General features: G+C 45.2%; 1 protein-coding gene across 1 annotated transcript in view; it reads right to left on the reverse strand.

Moving 5' to 3' along the window:
• The window catches only part of MTHFD1L (methylenetetrahydrofolate dehydrogenase (NADP+ dependent) 1 like), a 184,451-nt gene that overhangs the window by 65,662 nt on the left and 99,327 nt on the right, over window positions 1-19,462 (reverse strand). Inside the window, 4 exon segments of the mRNA XM_053904385.1 lie at window positions 3,177-3,354; window positions 3,907-4,007; window positions 4,808-4,849; window positions 11,958-12,097. Coding sequence (XP_053760360.1) covers window positions 3,177-3,354; window positions 3,907-4,007; window positions 4,808-4,849; window positions 11,958-12,097 — 461 coding nt within the window.

Raw genomic sequence — 19,462 nt, forward strand, 5'->3', positions numbered from 1 at the left:
AAAAAAAGAAAATATCGGAAAGGAAAGGGGTTCGTCTTTGGGTTAGTGCGTGTATGCGAGACTGGAACGCAGAAACGTTTCTTCTCTTTGCCCGCCTTCTTTTCACTTGGGATGGTTTCCTTGAACACAGTCCTACTTGGTGAAATCGTTCTTTCAAAAACTGCCTTTGGCGCTCAGAGCGGGGACGTTCCAGATCAGATGGCAATGGTCTGAGGCTCCTAGGGCAGGCCAGGGAGAGTGGGGTCCCTGACAGTGGTTTGCGTAAGAGGGCCCAGGGCCGTGCGAGGTGTGATGGACAACCCGGCGGGCTCACCCGGGCAGCGGGGCACAGGAAGGAGCACAGGGCACATGGGCCGGCCCCCACTGAGTTGGCTTGAACTCCCTCAGCGGGCCCACTGCACGGCCGCGTCTAGCTTCGCTTCGCATCTCCAGGGTGAGAGAACTCACGTCTTGAAGTTCCACCCGTTTTCTTCATGTGGAACGGGGGCGTACTGATCTCCGCCACCTCTGTAACCCAGAGCAGGCTTGGCTCTCACTCACAGCATGGCCTTCGAACTGACAAACCTTCCGTGGGCTAACCTTCCCAATTCATTCCTGAAATCCTTCCGTTCGGGTACACTTACGGAGTGGCCACAACGTCCACGGATCCTGTGTCTGTCACTGCCATTCTTCTTCTGCAGGCGGGCCACTCCTTGAAGGAGTAGTTCCCCACCCTCACCTCTACTTTTTTTTTTTACATTTATTTATTTTTGATAGAGACGGACAGAGCACAAGCTGGGGAGGGGCAGAGACAGAAGGAGACACAGAATCCGAAGCAGGCTCCAGGCTCCGAGCTGTCAGCACAGAGCCCGACGCGGGGCTCCAACCCACAAACCGTGAGATCATGACCTGAGCCGAAGTCGGATGCCTAACCGACTGAGCCACCCAGGTGCCCCTCACCCCTACTTTTGAACACAGTACTGCGTTCTGAAGGACAGAGCAGGACGGTTACCTCCATCATTCTTGATACTCTCCCAGCTCTGCCTCTTTCGGGACAGGGGACACTGGGTACTTATTTAATTTCCTTGTACTTTAGTTTCCGTATGTATAAAATGGGGGGATATCACCAATTCCCATCCAACAGGGATGTCGAGACTAAAGCAGTTACATGCACAAGGGGCCCAGATGCCGGGCACAGAAAAAGCCTTCCTTCTTCTTACTAGCAGGAGACTTGGCAGTAAGGTGAACATCGTGCCCTCGTAGGACATAACTCTGGCCATAGAGACAGTGCTGCTATGCCCTCTCTTCACTTATGCTGTGAGTTTGTGCATCTGAACTGGACAGAGATGTTACTGCTTGTGATGCCTGAGGGATCGAGAGAGCGAGCGAGGGACTGAAGGAATGGGAGGAGAAGCATCCAGCATAAAGGCTGAGCACTCTGGCAACCCTGGGCTACCAACCAGGACAGATCGATAGCCGGAGCCGAAGCCACAGCGTCCGGGATAGGGATGTGCAGGTGGGTGCCGAGATGAACTGAGAAGAGTGAGATCCCAGGAAGTTCAGATTTTCTGGCTGGAGGCTAATTATCCAGCTGCTTAAAAATACAGGAGACGATCCGGCAACTCCAGCGCTGGGTGTATACCCCAAAGCATTGAAAGCAGAGTCTTAAAGAGATTATTTAAAAAAAATTTTTTTTTTTTAACATTTATTTATTTTTGAGACAGAGAGAGACAGAGCATGAACGGGGGAGGGTCAGAGAGAGAGGGAGACACAGAATCTGAAACGGGCTCCAGGCTCTGAGCAGTCAGCACAGAGCCCGATGCGGGGCTCGAACTCACATACCGCGAGATCGTGACCTGAGCCGAAGTCGGACGCTTAACCAACTGAGCCACCCAGGCGCCCCAAAGAGATTATTTTTATACACATATTCATAGCAGCATGGTTTATAAGAGCTAAGTAGTGCAACTGGCGAAAATGGCCACCGACAGACGAATGAATGGACTAAATGCGACATGTACGACATGCGATGGAAGGAAGGAAATCCTGACATGTGACGTGTGTGGAACATGGATGAATCCTGACGTTATTCTGAGCAAATGATACCAACCAAATGTCTGCATCCTCCCCACCCCCACCATTCATTCATATGAAGTCTAATCCCCAAAGTGATAAGTGTTAGGACACGGGGACACTGGGGTTGACTATGTTGATGGAATTAGGAAGTGGGGTTTTGGGGGCAATGAGGTCACAAGACTGGAGCCCTCATGACTCCAGAGAGATCCCACTTCTCTTCCACTACGTGAGGATACAGGGAGAAGACGGCCGTGTATGACACAGGAAGCTGGCCCTCACCGGACACCGGCCCGAGCCTTGATCTTGGACGTCCCAGCAATAAACTTGTGTTGTTCATCAGCCACCCAGTCTGTGGCAGTCCTTCCAGAAGCTTGAAAGGACGGAGACGGTGAATAAGCCCGTCACGAAAAAGACAAGACCTGGATGGTTTCATATGAAAGATATGCAGACCGGTCAGACCCAGAGACAGAAAGTAGGAGGGTGGTTAGCAGGGGTAGAGGGGGTGCGGCAATGGGGAGCTGGGGTTTCATGGGTGCAGAGTTTACGTGCTGCAAGATGAAAAGAGCCCTGGAGACGGATGGTGTTTGCACAGCAATGTGCATGTACTCAACACCACTGAATGGTACACGCCAACATGCTAAGAGACAGTAAATGTTATGTGCGTTATCCAACAACTAAAAATATTTTCATCTGCCAGCACACACATGGCTCCAAGAAACCACAATGAGGGACGAGAGCGATCGCAGAAATGGATGAGGAAAATACACAATTTCACAAGCCTTCAGAAGTTGCTCAGGAGAGGGGTGCCTGGGCGGCTCAGCCGGTTAAGCATCCGACTTCGGCTCAGGTCATGATCTCGAGGTTCGTGAGTTCGAATTCTGTGGCGGGCTCTGTGCTGACAGCTCGGAGCCTGGAGCCTGCTTCGGATTCGGTGTCTCCCTCTCTCTCTGCCCCTCTTCTAGTCTCTCTCTCTCTCTCTCTCTCAAAAATAAAGATTAAAAAAAAAAAGAAGAAGCTGCTCAGGAGAGCCAGCCCTGAACGTGTTCGGTGTCGAACCCTGTTCCCCAAAGCACCAGCCTGACCCACAGTGGAGGTGCCAGAGGCGGCACCTTCGCCGAGCTTACCTGGAGGTCGTAGAGGAATCGGAAACGGCTTCCTTGACCTGCAGCTTCTCTCACAGCCCGAGCCAGGTCTATCGACCCTTTCCCGCCGACCGACCAGTGATAGCAGGGGACCGCATCAAAGGCGCCGGCCCGCTTCGCCAGCTCACACACCAAGTCAATCTCCGCGCGGGTGTCGGTCCTGGTGATGAAAACGTTTGTGGTTTTGCATCTGTATTCATTTAGGGATGTTTTTAAAGAAAGACTAACCGTTTATACAGAACTTTGCTCTCTAACACTGAATATATTTTCAACATCAAAAGTGGTTACGTTGTGTTTAAATAAATCAGACTTAAAGAAAAGCGCTGGGGGAAAAAAAAAAGAAACCTCTCTAACAGGACTCAAATATTTCAAGTTGTTAAGGGTTTTATTGAGAAAATTCCATAACGTAACCCTTTGATCATCCACGGTCTTTCGGACAGAAATGCTGGGTGGAATTTAAAAAAAAAAAAAAGAAGAAGAAGCCAAGGAAATGTTAACTCACTATATAGATTTCATTTCCTATAAACATTTGAGAAACTTCTGTTAAAATGAAACCAACCCAAACCAAGCCCACCAAACAGAAGGAGCAGAGTATTTCTAGATAGTTCTTGACAAAGCAGAGAAAGACCACAAACACCCCTCAAGACACAAACAGACTTCACAGGGTGGCCCGCAAGATGAGCACGTTTAAAGCAGGGGGGACTTCACTTACTTGAAGACATTCAGAGCCACGACAACGGGGACCCCAAAGAGCTGAGCAATCTGAATCTGCTTCTGAAGGTTACAGCAGCCGTCTGCCACCAGCTGGATGTTCTGGAAGAAGACCAGACCCCCATGTACGCCTCCCACCAAAGCTGCCAAACCAAACTGGCGAGAGTCCACTCTGGCAGGTTTCGCTCCCATCTTGCTCCCTTGACTGTCCTAGGAGCTATTAAATAAGACCATAAAACAGTTTCTCCCCCAAGAAAAGGTGGCTACAGAAAGAGGAGGCTCATTTCCGAAATAATTTCTGAAATCATTCTGGGCCCAATGGCGTATCTGGGTCTGGAGCCGGGCGGCTATTTCTTCTGCTGACTGGTGGCCAGGGCAAAAGCAATGTACCCTGCAGGTTGGTAGACAAGAGGACACAAGGCCCCGGGAGGGTGAGGAGTGCTGTCTGGCCGTTGCCGGCTCGAATCCCTGGTGCCACCTGTAGGAGCTAAGAGGTACTGTTGCCAGTGAATCAAAGTCTAATTTACCCAAGAGTCAAGTGACTCAAGCAAGTGATAAAACCAAACGCATACGCTCCACAAGTCAGTTTTTTCCACACCGAAAGAATACATGGGTATAAGCTTCAGATTTGTTTCTGTGCTGGAGACTGAGCTCTGGCTATGATGGCTGCCCAGAGGGTAGGGAACAGTGCATTCGTGAAGCCTGCATCCATCACATCTTAAGAATGAAGAGTTAACTCAACGGATTTTATCCCTTGCCCCCACCCATCTTCTCCCGGATTATTAGAAAAGCAGTTTTCCAAGAGGCCACTGGTGGAGGGCTCATTCACTGATTGAGATTCAGCTGCTGGCCCATGGGTTCGAATGGTTCTTCACATAAGCCTTCAAAACACCTGCTCTTACCTCCTCTGTATATTCTTTCTTAAGCGGGACACCAGCAGTTACCTGAGACAAGAAAAGGCAAAAATTAAGAAAAAATCCATTGAAATGCTTAGTGTTGATACTTGTTGCATTTAAGAGTAGCCGCATAGGTTGAATTTCTAGTAGCTTTATGGAAAATGCATCTGAATAAGCCATACTGGATTACAGCACTGGTTTCTGTAGGGGCTTAAGGACCTCCCTTCTCCCACCATCCCTCTGGCCTGCACACAGCACCCACCTCAATCCTGGGCACACGGTTACCACCAGGTAGACAAGAAAGCCTACTTCTTTGCCGTCTCCTGTACCCACTTCCGTTGAATCCAAATATATCCAAAAGGGTATGGTTAAAGCAGCAGGGAATTCTTAGGTTAGAGCAAATGCCTTTTACTCAACGGTGCCCAGCAGGCCGGGCACATTTGAAAAGCCCAAATACACTGAAAAACCTTGAGCGTATTTAAAAAGGGTAAGTGGCTTGGCAACGAACAACTTGCCATTGTATTTACAAATGTGGGGGCTTGTTTTTCTTATCTTCTTTTACAGAAAAGGCCGTTAATTGGCATTGCACTAAACACTGAAGTGAGGAAAGTTTATTTATTGTCACTGGGAATCTGACCACTTTATACTGTCCCTTTTTTTGTTAAAAAAAAAAAAAAAGCTTACTCTGGTAGAGATTCAAAAGAGAAACAAATCATGGTCCCTTTTTTGGAAAGGTGCATTTAAAAGCACACTGTGCTTGGGCTTCAACCACACTGATCAAACCAGGGTATCTGGGAGTGGGACCCAGAATCAGTAATATTTAAAAATTCCTCAGCTGGGGGTGCTTGGGTGGCTCAGTTGGTTACGCGTCCGACTCCTGATTTTGGCTCAGGTCATGGTCTTATGAGTCAGATTGAGCCCCACCCCCCACTTGGGATTTTCTCTTCCTTGCTCTCTGCCCCTCCCCCACTCATTCTCTCTCTCAATAAAAAACATATTAAAAGTAAATAAATAAAAATAAAAAGTCCTTAGCTGATTCTTTTTTAAAGTTTATTTATTTTCAGAGAGAGAGAGAGAGAGAGAGAGAGAGAGAGAGAGACAGGGAGAGATCGCAAGGAGGGAAGGGGCTGAGAGAGGCAGAGAGAGAGAGAAAATCCCAAGCAGGCTCTGCACCATCAGCACAGAGCCCGATTCGGGGCTCAAACTCACAAACTGCGAGATCATGACCTGAGCTGAAATCAAGAGTCAGATGCTTAACCGACTGAGCCACACAGGTGCCTCTCAGCTGATTCTAATTTGAGCCAATAGTGAGAACTTTCTTACTGGTGCCCATTATCCTAGCATAAAATGGAACTTATAATTTGAGTAAAACCTGACTTATACAAAGTGTACCGTCTTTCCCAATAAATTCTAAATAATGTTGAAGTGACTGCCATCACTTTTCTCTCTCTCTCTCTCTCTCTTTTTTTTTTTTCTTTTGGCCTAGTTTCTCACGACAACATATAGGGTGGCCAGGGCAGGTTAAAGACGAGGAAACTGAAGTTAAGAGAAGACAAGGTGTCTTGCCCAAGATTACATAGTAAGCAAGAGGTAGAACAGGGACTTGAATACAACAGGGTTCTGAAAACCCAATTTAGTACCTTTCCACATTGTTTCTGCCTAGAGCCTGCTTCTAGAACGTATTTTGATTCACTGAGGGCGGATGACTTACTCCCCTCTCATGGAAGACGCCTTGAGAATATTAAAAGTCCTTTGAAAACAAGTTACCTCTGTGACAGATTGTTTTCTGTTGGTGTGTGGGAACCTAATAAAGGATTTTCAGATGGGTTTTCCAGCAGTAGCGAGGAATAAAACACGGAGGGAATCTTTCAACGGGAACAACTAAAATGCTAGATTAAAAAAAAGAACGTGAAGTATTGTTGAGCCTCCGGACATAAAAAGTTCTGTGGAATCAATTATTAAGCACAGGAAGAATGGGATGTACACACATGTCAAAAAGTAGAGAGGATAGGAGCACCTGGGTGGCTAAGTCAGTTAAGCTTCCAACTTTGGCTCAGGTTATGATCTCACGGACTGTGGGTTTCAGCCCTGCGTCGGGCTCTGTGCTGTCAGCTCAGAGCCTGGAGTTTGCCTCAGATTCTGTTTCCCTCTCTCTTTCTCTCCCCCACTCATACACACACACACACACACACACACACACACTCTCTCTCTCTCTCTCTCTCAAAAATAAACATTGAAGAAAAATTAAAAAAAAAAAGTACAGAGGATTAACAAAACAACAGACTAACAAAATTGATGGCACTCTGGTAAAACTTTTTTTTAAAAAAAAAGGAATGAAAATATATTATAACTACACAGCTGGAGACAGAATTAATAATATACCATGACCAACTTTATACCAACACACTTGAAAACAGAGGGGAATTCACACACGTATAATGTTTACTAGAACTCCCTTAAGAGAAGTCTAAGATGTTGTAGTCATTTAAAAAATTAAATCTGTAGTTAAAAATCTACCCCTCACCGATAAGCCACAAGCCTGTACATTGTTACCGGTGAATTCTCGCCATCTTTGTGTAAACAGATTATTCTAATGTTATAGGATCCCTTATAAAGTACATAAAACAGAAGGAATCCTACTCAATTTAGTTTACATGGCTGACATCTCACTCAAAAATATGGATGCAAAGATCCTACTTAAAATATTGGGAAACCGATACGCAAAATTCAGTTGTTCATGAGAAAGATAATATATTCCCAAGTTAGATTTATTCTAGGAAAGTAGGTTCACTTCATGTTTGAAAGTGAAGCAATATAATTTGTAATATTAATAGATCAAAGCGAAAAGCCGTATCACCTCAAAGGGCGAAGAGAATTATTGAACATTTCTTTTTTTTTTTTTTTAATTTTTTTTTTCAACGTTTTTTATTTATTTTTGGGACAGAGAGAGAGACAGAGCATGAACGGGGGAGGGGCAGAGAGAGAGGGAGACACAGAGTCGGAAACAGGCTCCAGGCTCCGAGCCATCAGCCCAGAGCCTGACTCGGGGCTCGAACTCACGGACCGCGAGATCGTGACCTGGCTGAAGTCGGACGCTTAACCGACTGCGCCACCCAGGCGCCCCTGAACATTTCTTTAGAATAAAAACTTGGCAAACTAGGAACAGAAGTCAATTTCCTTAGTTTGATAAGAATAATATACTACCAATCTATAGAAACATCACAGTTAATGATGACGTATTAAACGTGTTCTATTTCAGATGAGGAATAAGAAAAGGATGCCACTCCTATTTAATACTGCGTTGCAACCACAAAGACCTGCTTAGTGTGATAAGAAAAAAAGGATAAAGATTAGAAAGGAAGAAACAGAACTGTCATTATTTTCAGTTACGCGTGCCCACACAGAACTCTAAAGCATCTACAGGTAAACAAGGCCAACTAGTAAGACAATTTTAAAGTCACAGAGACGGCTGGACAGCATGGTGACCACGGTTAAGAATACTGTATTGCATGCTTGAAAGTGGCTGGAGCTTAAGAGCCCTCTGTGCAAGAAACTTTTTGTACCTGTGCATGGCGACAGCTGTTAACTAGACTTGTGATCCTTTTGTGACGCATGCACACGTCCAATCGTTCTGTTTTATGCCTATAACGAATATACGGTTATATGTCCATTGTACCTTACTTTTAAAAAAAGAGGATTTAGAAAGGGCGCTGGATGTAAAAGCAACATAAAAGAATCTGGGAGGGGTGTGTTAAACGAAAATATAAAGTACACAGTAACAAATGCACAAAAAAGAAAGAGAAGCCCTTTGTGGAATAAACTGTAAATTGTTATTAAAAGACACTTAAAAAGACCTAAACCAACAGAAGTAGCTTGGATGGGAACTTGTCAGATATCGCTAATCTCCTGATATAACTGATGCTATTCTAATGAAAATCCTAAAAAGATTCTTTTTTTTTTTTTTTTTTTAATTTTTTAATTTTATTTTTGGGACAGAGAGAGACAGAGCATGAACGGGGGAGGGTCAGAGAGAGAGGGAGACACAGAATCGGAAACAGGCTCCAGGCTCCGAGCCATCAGCCCAGAGCCTGACGCGGGGCTCGAACTCACGGACCGCGAGATCGTGACCTGGCTGAAGTCGGACGCTTAACCGACTGCGCCACCCAGGCACCCCCCTAAAAAGATTCTTGATGCAACTTTATGAGCTATTTCTAAAATACATCTGGAAGTGAAAAGGACCGATCCCAGGCCAGGTATGCATGAAGAGATAGAACAGCCTGGAGGAGTTTGCCACAATGGCCATCTGTGCAGCACAGGCACAATTATAGGTAAATAGACCAGCAGAACGGAGGAGACATCCCAGAAAAAGACCTACACCTGTATGGAGAACCAATTTATCGCAAAGTAGGCTTGAATGATAAGAAAGGAGGGACTGTTTAAATAAACAGTACTAGGCCAACTGGTTATTCATACAAAAAAAAAAAGGGAAATTGGATCTGGTGATTGCACCGTATATGAAAATCAGTAGCAACGGACGTGTTGGTTCATTTCAGGCGTCAGCTTGAGGCACAGGGTGTTCAGATACTTGGTCGAACGTTATCCTGAGTGTTCCTGTGGGGTGTTTTGGACTCTGAGTAAAGCAGATGCCCCCGAACCCCCAACAAGGCGTCGTGCCACGTGGGTAGGCTGTATCTCATCAGCTAAAGGCCCTAATAGAACAAAAAGATTCCGTGGGAGAAAAATTCTCCAGCAGACCGCCTTCAGAATACGTCTGGACCTGCGACACCAGCCCTCCTGAGTCTGCAGCCTGTTGAATCACCATGTAGATTTTGGATTGCCAGCCTCCATAGATGTGTGAGCCAGTTCCTTACAATCAATCTCTCTTTATGTAAATACACATTGTATTACTTCTTAATACAATATGTTTAAAGAATTCATTCCAAAGGGATATCTAGGTCCGTAAGCATAAAAACATTATACTAAAAATACTATACGGTGAATTGCACCAGAATGGTCAGCACTTTGGAAGACAGGATATGAATTTTAAATAATTGGGGCTAAAACGGGCAAGTTCGAGGGTCACAGGATTTTCCACTGCACAAATTATGGAAAAAAAACAAGCTGAATAAACATAAGAGGCCGCCATGGTTATTTGTATAATGATATCCAAAGGAAGTAGAAATTATAATGGCTCAAAAACATTACCACAGAGTTGTTTCAAATAAGAAGGAAAGACACTGACATGGATAATAGAGAGTATAGGATTAAGGAAATGAAAGCTCATTTATTATTCAGTTGCTGAAAACATTTCCTGGATGCAGATTATGCCAGGCATTAGGGATACGTAAACTAGTGAGACATAGTCCCTAATCTCAAGGGATTCACAGTTGAGAAGGGAGATGCATATATAGACGTTCATAAAACAACATGATGCAGAAGGCTCTTCTGGAGCCTCAGGAGGGGGATATGAAGCTTCGCCAGGCTTCCCGAGCCTTTTCTTTAATCATCATCCACCCGGATCTGTGCCTACTAGGCTTGAGCCCTGTTACCCTCACCGGCATGGAGCCATGATGGGAGCAGAAGAGGTACAAAAAGATTAAGGTTAGGGGACAATGCCACCACTGTAAAACAAGCACATACATTAAGATGAACTGAAACAGGATGATACGTCGCGTACACAATTTTTACAGGACAGATACGAGAGTGTGGAAAAACCCTAGACTAAAACTCAAGAGACCTTGAGTCTGATCAGTCCCCTAACTAGAAGGATGATACCAAGCAAATCACTGAATCCTTCTGGCACCTCAGTAACTTCATCTTTACAAACACTGAACCAGACTTAGACAATCCTGAAGCCCTTTCCAGCCTTAAAGCCCTTTGATTTTATGATGTCCAGGGTGCAAAACAGGGAGGGAGCATTTCAAATGTATATAATAGGAGGTAGAAGTTGTTTTTTGAAAATGGAAATTGGTATACAGATTCAGAATCTAAAGTGAAGGAGTCACTGTAGTGATTAATGGTGTTTTGAGCCAAATGAGAATTCCTTAGCATCTACTGCTTAATGACACATGTTGTGCCAATCTCGCATTTGAATTAATGACGGAGCTTTGGGCTAAAATGGACTGCGTAAGTGTTTGGTGCTACCAGTGGATTTGGGATTCCTGTTTACCCTTCATTAATGTTCAGCTCTGCCTGGTGGACAGAGAAGGGAGTTTGGATCTAAGACTCAGGCTTCAGACCTGGCTCTCTGCAGATAGATAATGTCAGCCTCTCTTGGGACAAAGACTTGCTAAAATGGTCACACAATGCGCATCACAGATGTGTTTCACGATGGCAAACCTGTCACTTGTTCTTGCCACATAATAATGATTACGTGACCTCTGTATACACGGGATTACCAATTAAGAAATCAGCTTTGGTACTTTGTCTGATATAACCACAGTATGAATGATGAAGATGCCCTGACTTAGTTTACTTGAAAGGTAATTACTCAGTATAACATTTCATATTCTCCCTTTGAAAAAAAAAACATGAAAAAAAGAAAAACATTACGTCTTTATTACGGAAAAGAAAAAAATTTTCTTTTGTGTGTGAATTCTGCATATAAGATAGGTTAAGGTCAAAAGTCTGTGAAAATGTGGAAACAGGGTGTGTTTTGCAAACAAAGCTCTTGTAGCAATAATCCAGTGCCGTAACAGAGCGGTAAAGTGAAATCAGAATAAACAGAAACAGAAGGAAAACAGTTCCAGATGAAATCTGATGAGACCCTGCATCAGTGAACCAAAAAACTATCTGTACGAACACTGAAAAACCACCCGCAAAAGCAATTATTTCTCATCCTTATGTTCCCTGCTCAGAACAAGAGCCTGTATCGTCTCGTTACACCCTGGGGTTATAAAATGTTGACCTGAGTTTCAGATATAAACCTTAGGACCAAAAAGCGGTTACATTATGCTCCTTTCCAAACTACGGCTCAGCAACGTCTTTGGGAGCATCATCCTTTACTCGAACTTACGAAACGATCAGGGCCCCATAACGGTGATTTGGCGTTTAAGGAAACGGCGGTTATGAAGCAGGTTTGAAGGTTTCAGGCGCGAGAGTCCGCCTCATCTTCGTTTTGGAATGCGTTTCACTACGAAGGAAGTGGGGGACTTACGCTCGGGCCGCCTCCGTGCATCTTCAGAGCCCGCACGGTGGCCACCAACACCACCACGTTGGGCACCAAGCCGGACGCTCGACACTTGATGTTGAAAAATTTCTCCATCCCAATATCAGCACCAAAGCCGGCTTCAGTTACTGTGGAGAATCAAGGTGGAGACTTGTTATCATTGTCTCACAACAAGAGCAGGTTTTAGTTTTCAGCAATTGTTGGCCGTGACTCAGGCTCAAAGGACAGTTTAAACCCCAACACGTCCAGCGGCATTGTTTCTTGTTCATACGCAGCGGTAGGCTGATTTTCCCCTAGTCACAGAAGACGTTCCCCCCTTCCCTACCTTCTCTAAAGAGACGGCTCTCTACTCAGCTTTAAACCGCGGTGCCTTAAGGATTCACCGCCAGGGTCAAAAGTCTTTTTCCACTATGCACACTCGCGGCAACGTGTTTCTGACCACAGATGGGATTGCCAGCTTTTTAATCGGGTTCCAAATTGTATCAAGGGACATTGCTAGCATGATTAGCATTAGAAGATCCTTTCTTGCTTTTTAAAAAAAAATTTTTTTTTAATGTTTGTTTTTGAGAGAGGGGCAGAGTATGAGTGTGGGAGGGGCAGAGAGAGAGAGAGAGAGGGAACCAGCAGAGTCCAAAGAAGGCTCTAGGCTCTGACCCGTCAGCACAGAGCCCGACGCAGGGCTGAAACCTACAAACCGTGAGATCATGACCTGAGTCCAAATCGGACGCTTAACCAGCTGAGTCACCCAGGCGTCCCCCTTTCTTACTTTTTATAACACGCATAGAATTACTTATTTAGTGCCACCATTGTTTCATGTTTGTTGTGTCATTTTTGTTGCTTGATGAAATTCAAGTTAGCAGAGTGGGTTAAGATGAATCATCAGGCTTGATAAAATAGCATCTTTAGTCCATAACCACAGGGGACACTCCTCGGCCCCCAAATTGCTAGAGAAGTTACCGCGGAGGTAGCTGGGAGAGTGCCTGACACTGCTTTCCCAGGTGATACTCCTGACTGCCGAGCGGTCAACGGTACACAGCATCGTTTCCACACACAAAGGATAGCTGTACGAGGGGCAAGGGCACCAGCACCACCAGGGGCTTATCAGACACACAGAATCCCACACCTAGTGAATCACGATAAGCGTTTTACCAAGATCCCCAGGTGAGATGAATGCCCATGAAGATTTGAGAAGCACACACTAGGAAAAGAATAATATCAATGTATGAATTATACACGACATATTGACAGCACAAGCAAGGCCGTCATTTATGGCAGAGATGGGAACCGGCAGGAAAAAAAACTTACCAAGATACAATCACACCATTTGAAATGTGCATCACTGAAGATCTCTGTCTCGAGTATTCACTAAACGCACACGTTTTAACAAGAATCAAGGAAAAAAAATCATGACGTGTCACGTAGAATTTCAAATCCTAAAGACATCAACCCATTGTTCTAATTCTTTGTGGCTTCCTTTAAGTGCTTCATATTCCTGTATAGATTTTATAGAATAAGGAGACTTTTGTAGTTTGCTCCTTTAAAATGTTCAGACGTTTCTCGCAATACTACAAACGTTCAGAATTTATGATCCTACGTGGCAGCTTTTAATTTTGTTAGGTTGATGTATGAAGATTTACAAAACTGTTCCCCCTGTTATTAGACATGTGGGTTGCTTCCAATATAAATAATGATGGAAAATATCTGTGCATATGAGATTTAACCTCTTTCACATTATATTCTTGGAAGAAATTCCCGAGGGGTGAGAGCACGGTGCCAGAGGATATAAAAAATTTTTATGACTGTTGATATGCTTTTGACAAATTGAAAAACATTTCTTTAAAAATATTCAATTTGGAGTGAACGTAGCTAGAAAGTCAGTTTTTCCCTTATTGTGTTTTCTTTGAATAAGCAATGTCGCAGAACAAGTTAAAGAAGTGAAAGGCATTCCTCTTCACACACTGTTTGGGGCAATTCTAGTGATCTGATTAGTGGGGGTCTAAACAGAGGAGGTCGCGGACAGTAACAGTCCCAATCTCAGTGGTATCCCGGGTGAAACCAGTGGTGATGGTAGCATGGGAGTGGCACAGAGGACTCCAGAAGAGGGATGTTCAGTTCATTTTGTCAGAGGTCATGACAGAGTGGGCTCCCAGGAGGGGAAAGGTGACCATACTATTGTTGGTCTCAGACAGACCGTATCCAGAATCCCTCCCAACTGTGCATATGAGCCGTCAATTACACAGTGACCGTCAAAAAATGAACGCTGGTCAGTGAGTTAACCGATTGGAGTCTCAATGTCTTCATTTGACCTGTTGGGGGGATCAAGTGAGATGGCAATGCAAAGTACTCAGTGACTGCTTTTCGGGGCACGGCGGGGGCTCACAAAAATGGTCTGCTTCATTATCACCAACAGCCCAATTCTCCCACTTGCTAGAAGTCATATTCAATTCTTAAGCATTTGTCGGATTCCTGCTATGTCCAGGCATTATGCTCTGGGTAGTGGCCCAGGAATAGGGTCCCCAACCCTGGTCCAGCCCTCCAGGGACCTGGGTGGAGAGACTCCCCACTATTAGACAGGAGAGAAGGGGGACCCGATGCATGGGGAAGGATGGAAGTTGTGTGGCGGGTTTGGAAAATGGTGTCCACGGAATCAGGCTTTCAGGGACAAGAGGATTTCTCCAGGCAGAGAAATAAGGAGCTGGGGGTGGGGGAAGGAGAGGGAGAGGGGAGTGAAGGGGTTCACAGGTAAAGGAGAAAGCAAGAGCAGAAATCATCCTGTCAAGACGAAGGGAAATGATCCACGACGACCACAGAAGTCCGTTACCTCACCCAACACGACCTGTTCTCCGGTGTGATCGGTTACGAGGAGGAGGGACGCAAGTGACAGTGTTTCCTGCGCGTGTTTTTGTTACAATGCTGTGATATCTGAAAAAGTGCTTAATGTTGCCCTGCAGTTGGAGGTAGATCATTGCGTGCAGTGTTTGATCCAGCGGTCTCTCAGTCTTTCCAACTGGACGCCCATTTCCACTCGTAGCTCCCCTATGAGACTGAGCTCCACGAGGACAGGGGCCAAGTCTGTCTGAGAGACCGACACTGCTGGACATACACTGGGCACCGGATGACTGTGTACGTCTCTAAGACAAATTAAAGGGAGTGGGTTCAGATGCTGTGTCTCCCCCTCTCTCTGCCCCTCCCCTGCTTGCGCACTCTCTCGTAAGTAAACAAACATTAAAAAAAAAAAAAAAAAAGGCGAGCAGCAGGATTGCAAGGTTTTAAGACCCTTGGTCACAAATATAACAGCACGGTTCATTTATAATAATTTAGTCCCCCTAAGAAGCCTCGAGCTTAAGCTCCCTTCAAAAACCATCGCCTCCTTAAACTTCACAATGTAGACGCCACGCTCGTCCCACCTTCGTCAGATCTCCGGTGCCTAAAGGAAAACATCCAAGTTCCTCGTCACAGAGCCCAGGCCACCCCGAGCCTCAAGCTCACACCTCCGTCCACCTTTATTCTGCCTGCAATTGTGTGCTCATGTCCCAATATCGAGCTTCCCGCAGAGCCCGCACATCCGATGTTTGTCATCTCCGCCCCTCCTCCGGAGGGGAACATCTGGAAGGCTCCTCTCTCCCCGCTCTCTTCTTTCCTTCACTGCCCAAGCCTCAGCTCGGATGCTCCAGAAGCTTGCCGCGATCCTCCCAGGGAGAGGGGGCTGCCCCTTCCAGCCCTCTGGTTTGCTCCTTCACGGGGCCCACGTCCATCCCTGCATGCAGTGTCTTAACGGGACTCGTGCGTCATCTCCCACTTGGAGGGCACGGACCGTGTCTTACTCATTTTTGGATGTCCACTACCTGTCACGGTACCTGCCGCACACGAATGAATGAACAAAGGTGAGAAGAAACTACGAGTCGGATTCAGAGCCAGTGGGGATCAAGTAAAGGCCATCGTTCAGTGGAGACAGGTAGACACGAAAAATAAAATTAGACCATTAAAAATGTTCTTATGCCTCCCTGTCATGCTTCCCTTTTTGCTTTATAGTAGCAGAAGTTTTAATGCGAGGTGTAAATGTCCTATCTGACAAAGACAGGACCGTCGCAAATGTCGACACAGGTTAGCTAAGCTTAATTTCGTATTTTATGAGGCAAATTGAAAAAAAAAAAAAGGTAACAAAAAGACCTGCGATGAGGGAAGGAAACAGGATGCAGTAATAAAAGTCCAGGGGCCGTGGCTTCCAAATGCAAGGGAAATATGGAGGCAAATAATGTGCAGAAAACAGAAGAACGTGCCAGATTCTCATGCTTGGGAGCCTGTTCTGAAATACTGCATGGAATCATTTCTGTTATTTGTTTTCAAATATCAGGCTGCTAAGGAAAACAGTATGGAAAAAGTGTGCTATGCACAATTACCGATCGCCAAAATAAGGACGACTTAGTAATGTTTCATCAACAGGTATCAGCTTGGAAGTACAGTGTGGAGTGCTGTGTATCTGTGTCTTGTGTCTCAGTGGGTCTTGCCATGAGCAGGGGACAAGCCACTCTCGCTGGCAGGTTCTATTTCCTAGACACTTCCTGAGAATTATCTACAGAGCACCTGTAAGTTAAGTTTTCCTAGTGATCTCAAATAAGCGATTTGGTCACTTATCACATTTGCTGCTTTTGATAAATTGCAAAAGAGATACACTGAAGAATGACTTATGGTTGATTTTAATATCGACCTGTTCTTGAGTCATGAAGCAAACACACTAATGATTTAGCATTCCTGAAAAGCACGTCATGTAATCTTCTGAAAGCTGCATATTTAAAAAGGCTCCCAAGAAAATGTTTGCACATGCCACAACAATTATTTGTCTTGGCAATCTCTTTTTTTTTTGGGGGGGGGGGCGGGGGATGGTCACAGATGTTCAACTTACGACATGAAGGAAAACAGGAAACTGACTGATACTCTTACTGTGTAAGCACAGAAGCTGTTAGATAGTGATTTTATAGCATGGCTTGACTCAACTTTATAACCCATAATCTGCCCAGAAAGGAAGTGTTGGTGGGTCTGGGCTTGGAAGGGACTAGCTATTTGGACAAAAACGGTTAGTACTTTCACAGGGAACAGAGCTCAGGGTTCAATGGGAGAGTAAAAACCAATACTGGACAACCAGGCGGCTGGCTTCCCACGCTGCCCTGCGAAGGCACCCGACTCACATTGTACAAACTAAGCAGAAACGACGACAACAAAACCCTTCTGGCGGGCACGTATCGTATCTATGAAATTCGTGAATGAGGCAGAGAGAGGATTTTCGTATGTCAATATATTTCCATCGTAGGTCCGATCTGCAGTGCACAATGCATAGAAGAAAACCTTAATCACAATTAGGACTGAGATAAGCAAGCACCAATCAGCTAACTTACTTAAAAAAAAAAAAAAAAGGTATTTATGTCATCACCTCCTCCTAGGTGGGACCTAAAACTTACGGATTCATAAAATTCTAGAGCTAGGAGGGAACTAACCTCCGCTGGGCCGTATGTGCCCGGCAAGTTACGTTCCTGTGGGAAGAGCCCACTGTGGTGTCCCAGGTCCCTCTGATCCACAGCTCAGAGCTCTCCTTTCTGCACTACGCGCCCTCTGCTACTTGGCATTCTATTCAAAAACACTTTGGATTAAACACATCCATCTCAGAATTAAGGGAAAACCTCCCTTTTTCCCATTCAACAATTACTGAACCTCTATTCCTTTGTGTGGCTCTTAAGCAGTCATGTATGTACACGTCTTCATTTAGCGAGGAAACATTTTTAACGTGACAAAGATTGGGAATATTAACTAATTACCTAATTAAAAAGGTGTATCGTTCCAACCTTTTCCTTTTTTACTTTTTCTTCCTTGAATTCCTTTTGGTATTTTAAAAACTTTTATTTATTTATTTATTTATTTATTTATTTATTTATTTATTTATGCAATAAGCTTGAATTCAATTTTTTTCCCATTTTTTTTTACCGTTTATTCATTTTTGAGATAGAGACATGGCATGAGTCAGTGAGGGGCAGAGAGAGAGAGAGGGAGACACAGAATCTAAAGCAGGCTCCAGGCTTCCGAGCTGTCAGCACAGAGCCCGACGTGGGGCTCGAACTCACAGACTGCAAGATCATGACCTGAGCTGAAGTCAGACGCTTAACCGACTGAGCCACCCAGGCGCCCCTTGAATTAGATTCTGTTTTGCATTTACTTCTGAATGATCTCATGCTTTGGTACGTTTTCTGAACCCACTTCTGTGGAATCACAAACTTGACTGGTAGATCAGTGGTTCTCTAATGGGGGTGGACTCTACCCCCCCCCCCCCCCAAACCCCCGCCATGGGACTTTTGGGAAAGTCTGCAGCATCTTGTAGGCAGAGGCCAGGGATGCCTCCAAATATCCTACAAAGCACAGGATAGTCCCTCACCTTCTCAGCCTCCAAAAAAACCCAAAGGTGGAATTATCCACCAAAATAACAGCAGAGTTTGATAGTGCTACGGTTCAATCATGACAATGGCACCTTACACTTTCTAGATACTCTTCCTGAGCACGTTACAAATGCATTAGATGCCAGAATAAAAGATTATACAAAATTACTACACCAATAATACCCTTACATGCCATAAATTCCTGAAACACGATAACCACAGTACGAACTCTATGTGTTTGCTACAACGTGGCAGTTTCTGGAGATGAAAAGTACAGCACCTCATTGGGTGACTGCTGTACGAACCTCATAAGAAGGGAGGGATGGACAGAAAAAAAATCAGTTTGTAGCAATGGTCAGTCTTACTGCTGAAGACCAACATCTATGATGGGGAAAGCTATTCTAATTAAAGACCGGGCACCAGGAGAGCCCAGGGCTAGTTCCTAAGTACCGCCTACGTGCCAGGCGACATTCTAGACGTCCTCTGTCTCGTTTCGTTCTTCAACACCTAGGAGGGACCTTTACCTGCCACATCTGGCCTGTGAGGCTATGGATCAACAGTTCTTCCCAAGCTCACACAGCTCTACAGGATGGAGCTTGGGTTGAAAGCGAGGCCCAGTGACTGCAGTCTAGGCCGGTGTCCCCGCCCCTGCCACCTTGTCAATGAGCCAACTCACGATGCAGCATGGAAAGTGGCGCTGCCACGAAGAATCTTGACACCTCGCACTTCAATATTTTGGTACGTGAAACGCCCTTATCTTCATAAATTCTTTTCCTGAGCTCTGACTGGGGCGTCCCGACTTGTTTTCTAAGTGTGGTAAGATTTTCTGCTGTGACAACAGAAAGCGTGTAATGGGGAGTCTTCATTATGATATGCGTTTCTTTCTTTTTTCAGTGGAATTCATCGGTTTGTTTTCTCTCTTGGGGCAAATGATCTAGGAATTACGAATCACAATCCTCTCTTAGTTTTTGGTCCATGTGCCAACAGTGCGAAGTCCTGGGGAGCAGCAGGGTGGGAGCAAGGAAAGAGCTCTGAGGGAGACGAAGCTCCCTGGACCAGTTTCACTGCCTT

Source organism: Panthera pardus, unplaced genomic scaffold, assembly GCF_024362965.1.
Source record: "Panthera pardus isolate Hobbes unplaced genomic scaffold, ASM2436296v1 HiC_scaffold_17, whole genome shotgun sequence".
Taxonomy (NCBI): Eukaryota; Metazoa; Chordata; class Mammalia; order Carnivora; family Felidae; genus Panthera; species Panthera pardus.